The sequence below is a fragment of the Primulina tabacum genome, chromosome 16 (genome assembly GCF_025594145.1).
Source record: "Primulina tabacum isolate GXHZ01 chromosome 16, ASM2559414v2, whole genome shotgun sequence".
Taxonomy (NCBI): Eukaryota; Viridiplantae; Streptophyta; class Magnoliopsida; order Lamiales; family Gesneriaceae; genus Primulina; species Primulina tabacum.
The window spans coordinates 30,557,205-30,566,325 of NC_134565.1; the positions used below are offsets into that span (position 1 = coordinate 30,557,205).

At 33.0% G+C, this 9,121-nt stretch overlaps 2 protein-coding genes across 3 annotated transcripts; both read left to right on the top strand.

Moving 5' to 3' along the window:
* The first annotated feature begins 338 nt into the window (after window positions 1-338).
* Window positions 339-3,038, top strand: LOC142529849 (uncharacterized). Of its 2 annotated transcripts, none has more exons than XM_075635517.1 (2): window positions 339-747; window positions 2,819-3,038. In XM_075635517.1, the coding sequence occupies exon 1, from the start codon at window positions 467-469 to the stop codon at window positions 731-733; it is 267 nt and encodes an 88-aa protein (XP_075491632.1). In that variant the 5' UTR covers window positions 339-466; the 3' UTR covers window positions 734-747; window positions 2,819-3,038. The 2 variants fall into 2 exon arrangements, with proteins under 2 accessions (XP_075491632.1, XP_075491633.1); XM_075635518.1 differs by lacking the exon at window positions 2,819-3,038 and adding an exon at window positions 2,329-2,633.
* A 2,555-nt stretch (window positions 3,039-5,593) lies between these two features.
* Window positions 5,594-8,005, top strand: LOC142530160 (zinc finger protein WIP2). The gene is made up of 2 exons (XM_075635955.1): window positions 5,594-6,214; window positions 7,382-8,005. The coding sequence occupies exons 1-2, from the start codon at window positions 5,651-5,653 to the stop codon at window positions 7,808-7,810; spliced, it is 993 nt and encodes a 330-aa protein (XP_075492070.1). The 5' UTR covers window positions 5,594-5,650; the 3' UTR covers window positions 7,811-8,005.
* Window positions 8,006-9,121: the final 1,116 nt, after the last annotated feature.

Genomic DNA, 9,121 nt, shown 5'->3' on the forward strand with positions numbered 1-9,121 from the left:
GTGACAACATTGTCGGTCAAAATTTGTTTCATTTAGTGATCATTAGAAAATATTGATATATATTTTTTTGGTTATTAGTTTTTTAAATATACAATGACCTATTATTTTATATCAATTTGATATTGATAATAAAATAAGGCAATGAAATCGTTTTTTCCAAATATACTAGGAGGGGCGATTTGAATTTCAAATCCTCAGCCCAAATACATCCTATCCGTTTGGCAAGCTGATAGTATTCGAGATTCGAATCGTTTGATTTGATGTACTCCCTGACCTGAACTCGTGCTAGTAAACGAGTCCGAACAGCGTCTTTAGCTTATTCTTTGTTTTGGAAACGCGATTTTAGCATATTCGAAAAACAGAAAAAACCTTTCTAGGGTTTCTTCTGCTGCTGCTGCTTTGTATTCGGAGAAGGGAGAGAGAGACACGAGATCATCTGAGGCGGAGCACACGAGCAGCATCAGCCATGGCGAGCACGAAAGTCCAGCGAATTATGACCCAACCCATCAACCTAATCTTCAGGTTTCTTCAGAGCAAAGCTCGCATCCAGATATGGCTTTTCGAGCAGAAGGATCTGAGAATCGAGGGCCGCATTATTGGGTTTGACGAGTACATGAATTTGGTTTTGGATGACGCGGAGGAGGTGAGTGTCAAGAAGAAGACCAGGAAGCAACTTGGGAGGATTTTGTTGAAAGGGGATAATATCACTCTGATGATGAATACTGGGAAGTAAAGCTAGAAAAACAGGTAGAGTGAACTGAAGATTACCTGTAATTTGTTCATCTTTCGTTCTGTTTGGCCTGGGAGTTTTCTTTGCTGCCATCGGAGGGGAGATTTTGCGTAGGTTTATGGTAGTTTTCTGAGCTCAATTATTATGCACTGGTATTCGGCTTAAAGACTCGACTAAATGAATGTTTCCCGTTTTCTGTATTATCGATTGCAAATGTTGTGAACGCATATAGGATTAAAGTACTGCTAGCTGTATGTTTTGACTTGCATGATAGCTGGGGGTACAAATGATAAGGGGGTGCGATGTTTTGGGATATAATTGTGGGAAAAAAATCTTGCTCAACTGAGTCAGATGTCTCAACAGAGACTTGAGAAGCAATATGTTAAAGACATAATTCTGTTGCATTGTAGATATTCTGTGTGTCCAGCTTGTGTATTTTTTTTCATTTAGTGACGTATTGTATCGATTCCAATGCCGAGTGCGGCTGAAAATTGTTTTTCTCTTTGGATATTCTCGGGATAGAGTGGTTGTGTCTCGAGACTTTCTTTATATGTTAGTGTACGAGGGCCAAGGCCTAAAAATATCTGTGTTTTATGCATATGTCAAGCAGAGTGCTGGTTTTAAATTCCTTTGGAGAGTGAATATGGTTTTTGGGCAATTAACTACCATTTGATAAGTAACTTAAAAGACTTCAACTACAGCCAGAATATAGTCATGGTGATTTTACTTTAGAGTTTGGACAGTGACTGCAAGTCATTAAATCTTTATTGGAGTTTATTGAAAATTGTATGACTGTCTTTTTACGTCTCCAGTTGTTTAATATGTGGTTTGGATGCACACGACCATTTCTTTTGTCAAGTGATATATTCTCATTGTTCCCGACTCATTGTTGATGAGAAAATTGATTTCTAAATTGACCTTGAGATCACTTTCATCTCCACGGTTTACTTCGTTTTTGTTGCTGAATTTTTTGTGGATAAAATATTGTGAACTCTAAGTCTTGAAGCTAGATGCTTCTGGTTCGGGCAGAGACTCCTGCATTTTTTGGTTGATGTATATGAGAATCGACTTATTCTCGTCTATAGTTTATGATCTCATAATGTTGTGTTTCACCTTTATCTACTTGTAACTTCTCTATTATCATTCCACATAACTAAAATGATATATTAGAATTTTGATGTTAGGTAATGGAAACATTTGTTGCTCTTGAAACTGTTAAAATTGTATGAAAATTGTGTGCTTGCTTTAATTATAAGAAAGAAGATCGATCTTGACATTAATTCGAACCATCGTCCTTGATTATGAAGGTGCGGGATTTTCAGCTAAAGTTGGTTTCCATTGGATTCTTGCTGTGCATGTATACTCAGTAGGTTGTTTGATATTTTATTCCTCATCATACGAACAATCACTTGGTACCAATGATTAAATTTGGTTTCACACATAATGGTTTTATTTAGTCTGTCTGCACTCGAGTAGAAGGATTGAAATGTCTTAAGAATACTACTTCTCAACTTTTTTGATGATATAATAATGCTTTAACTTTGCATCTGGACTATCTCGGCTGCTTAACTGCAAAATTATTTCTTCCTTTGATCCAGGGGTATCCAACGTTAATTTTTATACAGTCCTTTATGATTGACAAACATCAGCGCTCAATAATTGCAGATAGAGAATAATAGTCCATATCTGCATGTTCCCTTCTTCTTGTGGCAAATACCGAACATGAATGCAATTGATTGAAACCTGGGATGTTGGTCTGTTTTATGCCTTTGTACATTATATGATGTTAAAGTTTCCAAATGTTCAAAACATGTCACACTGCCGAAACACACTACCGCTACATGTCATGTTCCGTTCATACGTTGTATATCAGTTAAAATGTTTTTGAGTTCTTTTTACTATATTTTTCTTTGACTTTTGGAGTCGAGATATCCGATTAAGACGATGCATGAGTACACACCTATGATAGTTTTGCTTTCCCATGTACGCGAGAGACTGACTCTGTTCGATGCAAATGCTCATGGCTCCAGCCTCCATTTGCATTATGTTTTGCTGTTTGTTTAATTTCTCATTTTCCATCTCTCTCAGGATCTGGGTATTGAACCACAGGTTCTTCAACCTTTAGAAACAAAATGGATCATCATTTCGCTTTTGAGACCAGGATAATTTGGGCAGAGTGATGTTCACCTTTTCCATAAAAGAAACAAACTATTTTTATCATTTCTACTTCGGTCTCCAAAAACACATTAATCCTACTGTCATATCCATGTTGAATATCCTTTGTACGAGGATTGTATTGTTCGAAGCTTAAGAAAAAACAAGACCACCTTATTTTAAAACCTTGTACTTTTTTTTTTTTTGAATTATAAGATTTTAGAATAAAAGGAAGAAGAAGAAGAAGAAGAAGAAGAAGAAGAAGAAGTGAAGATGAATGTATATATAATTTTCTTTACGACAAGCTTCTTAGTATATTGATTTTATTTTTTATTTTTTTGAAGTTTATATGGTAAGAAGTTCAAATTTAGTTTTGTGAAAGATGTTAGATTTTCGAAAATTTCCCGGATATTAGGTTAAAGTTAGTTTCGAAGGTGTAAAATTGAATCGGGCTTTTATCGAAATTATCCATTATATTACCCAATTAAGATTGAAATTTAATTTTTATTTCCAAGTATATAACTATGCCTTGCGCTTAATATTAAGATATATTGTAGCAAATAACTTGAATCATGCAAGGTTAATATCTGCGAAATTAAAATAGAAATATATTAAATTACACATGACACGCAGTCCTGCTTTTTAAAAGAAAGAGAATACCAAAGATATCAGATATAAAGTAAGAAAGACAAGAAGTCATCCACCCACGTACATATAAAAATAGTATCAAGGTAACTCTCAAAAAACACAGGTAAAATGTTTTTTACAACCATATTCGATATTATTTCTCATTTTAAAAATAAGAATAAAACACACACACACACACACAGATATATATATATATATATATATATATATATATATATTATTATTAGTATTGTGATTTGCTGTACAATTTTCTCCATTCGCCTTAACGACTCAAAAGATTAAGTTTAACTAAATTTTCTCTCTAAAGTCTTCTGATTTAAGGTCTACTTTATTTTCTGAGCCACTGAGTGTAGTTTGTTATAATTGAATATCGAATTCAATATTTGTCTCAAATTTGAAATATTGATATTAAATGAATTATAAGTCGTCGACGTCTTTTTACTGCTATACATTTCATAGTATGCAAAATCCGTTCACCATTATGTGAACATTGCATGACTTCACGTATATTGTTTTTATAATAATTTCAATTTCATTATTATTTGAACCATATATGATATATTTTTTCTTTTTTTCTTTAAAGAAATAATCAGTAATACACTTATAAATTGCCACTTGAGAGTTGAGAGTTGAAATGTAATGTTTCAGACGGCCACTAAAGCACATTTGTTATTTAGGCATAGTTTGGTACATATGATATGATAAATAGGCGATAAATAATATAAGGATAAGTTAAGGATAAATAAGATGTATGATATTATATTTAATGTTTGACATGATTTTAATAAGAGTGATTAAATTTATATATTAGATTGTAACTTTATCATAATAAATTTTATAATTTCAAAGTTGTTGCTTGAGTTCATATTTTTTATCTGTTCATGCGTCGATAGTGCTTGCATGATTTATTTATTTTTACCTAATTTTATATATTATATAATATGATAATTGAGCCCTTGATTTTGTGAGTCAAGTCAAATATAAATTTTTAAGGTTAATCGAGTGATACTAATAATTTTATTGAGATTTATAAAAATTATTTATATAATTATCTCGAATTCATTTATATAATTATCATATTATATAATATATAAAAATAAATAAAAATATTTATTGGATTTTAATTTCTACCTACTAGCATAGATTTATAAAAATCATTATAAATTGAGGGTAATTAAGTCATTTATAGTGTATTTTATTATTAAATTAAAATTATCACACCTAATAGAATGGACATTTTATCCTTCTAAAAAATTATTTATCAAGCACCCATGATATTATCATGGGCTTTTTAAAAAGATACCAAATATGAGATAAGGAGGATTATTTATCAATTCCTCTCTTATCCATGTACCAAACTATGCCTTTAATGCACGAATTATCATGCGATTGAATTTGAAATATAACCCCATACATTTTATTTTATCCATGATAATTAATTAATTAATATAACAAAATTCAAATAATATCATTTGACATGTATACGTCGCTGCCCCCTATATTTAAATCGAATCGATACGTTGGTACACTTTATGCGTAACATTTGACATGATTTTTGCATTCATTTTCCGTGTGTCTAGTATTCGACACTTACTTTTTTTTAATCAAATATAAAAAATTACACCTTACCAAATGGGTAAGAGTCAAATTCATTAAATATATTGGAGGTGAATGAAAAAACCCATAATTGACATATGATAATCAAGTGATATATTGCACTACAAACTACAAAGTTAGCTCGAGAGTTAAACTAATGTGTAGCATTGAACGCTTATTGTTTTATCAAAATTTATAATTGGTGGTAACAGTGTAACTCAAATGTTTTAAAACATATAGTAGTTCAAGTATCACGTTTTAATTGTTCTAATCAGTAGAGAAAATTATTATATCCAACACAATACGTAGAAAAAAGAATTAATATTATTTGTATGTATACTATGATCGTATGCTATGACAGTAAATATCTTTTTTTTTTTTTGGTGTACTAATGTTTCTACTTTCCCTTTATTAAAACGACTAAATGCACCCCAAAGTGATGATTAATGGCATCGTGAATCTCTCTCTCTATAAAGCCAAGCCCCTCAATCCTACCATTTTCCTCTCCCACCTTTTCTCACTATGACCGATCCCCACTCAAATCTCTATCCTCAGAGCTTCAAATCCAACTTTTTCCACCATTTCACCGCTCCAAATCCTCCTCAAAACAATGCATACTTTGAGAACAATCTTTCATTTCACCTATATAACCATCAAACTCCACCTCCAGTACCCCCTAGTTCACCTCCTTTAAAAGAAGCCCTCCCTCTTCTGAGACTCACTCCCACGTGCTATGAAGAACAAGAACCTTCCTGCTCAAGAATGGATGATTTTGATGAGGATAAAAGTGCGGGAAATGGGAAGAAACGGACCCTTTTAGCTGATGAAGAAGAAGATGGTGCTGGAGTCACTATTGCGCTGCATATAGGATTACCAAACCCTAGTGCAGCTGATCATGCAACCATGGTGGTGTCTAGTAATCATGGTGCTGATAAAGATGGAGAATCTGATGTTTCGGGATACACAATCAGCAGGATTAACAAGGGGCAGTATTGGATTCCTACGCCTTCTCAGATTCTTATAGGTCCAACACAATTTCCATGTCCTGTTTGCTACAAGACCTTCAATAGATACAATAACATGCAGGTGATGATGATCCGTATTTGATTTGATTCGCTTTTATATTTTTAGTAAAATCTTTTGATTTTCTTTTTTTTTTTTCAAGATTTTCCCTTTTAACTTACTTAGTTGATCCTATATACTTAAGTTTTTCAAAAGCTGTGTGAAATTAAAGAGTATTTTAGATTTGTTACACGAAAAGAGAATGGATAAAAACTTGACGGAGAATTTTCTTTATTACCCAAAAGTTATGAATTTTGTACTGCATGGATCATGATTAAATATTCTTGGATTTTCCATCACTCAGTATGCTGACTGATCAGACTTGAGCTGAGAGTGATTCACTTCATTTATGTGATATACATACATACATATCTATCGATATATATATGTGTGTGTGTATTGTTCCTTGTGCTTTCACTTTCCCACACACGTTGAAATTTGTGCTTCTTCAAACTTGTTTCTGTATCCAACTGAGACTTCAACAGCAACCAGAGAGATTCAGACCATCTTTCTTCATTAAAACATCATAATTCCAACTCACCTTTTGGCCTGAGAAAAAAAGATTTGAAAAGCCCATACCTAAATTTCGAGCCCTCTCTCTATATGACTTGTCTAGAAATCAACAGTTTTTACTTCGGGAATTGTTTTCTGCTGTATACATACCTTTTGTCCTCTTTTTTTGCTTCCATTTTAGAGCAAGGATTCTGGAAAATTGATGCGTTATTTCACTGAAAAGTTTTAAGAACACTCCATTTCTTCTCTCGCACATTTATTACAGAACATACTTGTGATGAAAATAAACTTAATTGAGACAAAGACTTGCTCTATACTTAATTTCTTGAAAAAAAACTTGAAAGAAACCGGTATTGTTTGGCGTATCTAATGATTCTTTTTTCAATATTTTGTGTTAAATGGTGAAAGGAAAATGTAGTGCCTACCCTCTAATTAAAGATACTCAGCTTGAAGAATACTACTGCTTCTAGCTTCTTTCTCGATGAAAATGGGCGTTCTCCTTTTTTGCAATCTTTTTATTTCTCCCTCTTTTTGCTCTCGTATTGACTGAGAATATTGGTAAATGCTTCTTGTAATCACAAAAGTTTCTTTTTTAATTAACCCCTTTGTTATTTTTTTCTGAATTTTTATATATTTTCGTTCTAAAATAATATTTCATGAATATATGAAACGACGCAGATGCATATGTGGGGGCATGGCTCACAATACAGAAGAGGTCCCGAGTCTTTAAGGGGAACTCAGCCAACAGGCATGCTCAGGCTACCTTGCTATTGCTGTTCACAAGGATGCAGAAACAATATCGATCATCCAAGAGCAAAACCCTTGAAAGATTTCAGAACCCTTCAAACACACTACAAGAGGAAGCATGGAATCAAGCCTTTCATGTGTAGAAAATGTGGCAAAACTTTCGCGGTGAGGGGAGATTGGAGAACACATGAAAAGAATTGTGGTAAGCTTTGGTATTGTCTGTGTGGTTCAGATTTTAAGCACAAAAGGTCGCTCAAAGATCACATAAAAGCTTTCGGGCATGGCCATGGAGCTTATGGGGTCGATGGCTTTGAAGAAGAAGAAGAACCCGCATCAGAAATCGAGCAAGATGATGATTGATTAATATATATATATATATATATGTACGTATTAGACGAGAAAATTAAGGAAGAAGAAATAGTTCGATCTTATTGTGGTAATTAGTTAGAGATAAAAGCCAGTATTAATTCTTTTCCGATGATCCTTGATCTTTTATCAGGAATCTTTTTGGTTTCAAAATCACGATGCTCCTTTTTTTCCCCTTGTTTATTATTATCATTAAATCCTTCTCAGTAAATTAATGTTTGATTAGTCCTAGATTAATTTCCACGATAAATTAGACAATTTGACAGCATTGGATCAGTTTATGATCTAGGTGTTCGAGCAAAAAAAATCTTGAGAAGCAACAGTGAATGTGATTGGAAACACAGCCCCGTAAAATACGGTAAAGTTATATTCAATTTTTTTTATTACAGGAGACTCGAATCTTAATAAACGTAATTCTTATTTAAGATGAGATTAATTGAACTAACGCTCTGTCTCTCTTTAATGCAAATTGTAAGCATACAATCTTGCTGTTCGAAGTCTAAATCACTGACTCGCATGGAAAAATATTTATCAACATATTATATTGAATTTTTTTAAATTAATTAAGCACATATGTTGAATTTTTTTAAAATTAATTAAGAAAAACTCATTTAGAATAATCATATATAATTTTTTTGGACTAACACAATTTGTTTTTGGCAAAAACTTGTGTGAGATGGTCTCCCAGATCGTATTTTCTGAGACGGGTCTCTTATTTTGATCATCTATGAAAAATATTACTTTTTATACTAAAAATATTTTTTATTGTGAATATCGATATGTTAGAGTAGGTGCCCGGCAAGCCAACTTGTGGCTAGGGCTTTTATTGACCCTAATGCAAAACAATCTTTATTTTAATAATATTTTACGATTTTATTCGATTATGGCATTATACTTTATCTGTATACACATGCAAGCTGCATAGATAAAGTCATTGAATATACAATAGGTACCATGAGGTCTACGTTACAACGTAAGATCATGAAACTCATTAGGAAGTGTACCGTATATTCTAAACAGGTTCCTAGTTGATTCAGCCGTCTAAAACAAGGATAAAGGTCGCTCGAGCTTGAGACTAGCATTTGTGGTGTAAACGCCATGTTTCATTGGCAAGGGCATGGAGATGTCCATTCACACTGATGAGTGATCATGTGATGATGCACTGAACAACCATCCATCGGACTATCCAAGTGGTTCTCACTTATCGAGTGGAATAGTCCGCGGTTATGGTTGTACACCATTAGTCCTTTGACTCGGGATAATGTAGGGGCTATACGTACTAGCATGCACTTTGATCCGTTTACC

Bases quoted from the DNA above. Each gene is read 5' to 3' on its own strand.
- LOC142529849 (XM_075635517.1), top strand. From the start codon at position 467: ATGGCGAGCACGAAAGTCCAGCGAATTATGACCCAACCCATCAACCTA.
- LOC142530160 (XM_075635955.1), top strand. From the start codon at position 5,651: ATGACCGATCCCCACTCAAATCTCTATCCTCAGAGCTTCAAATCCAAC. The intron at 6,215-7,381 runs GTGATGATGATC...GAAACGACGCAG, and splicing joins ATAGATACAATAACATGCAG to ATGCATATGTGGGGGCATGG.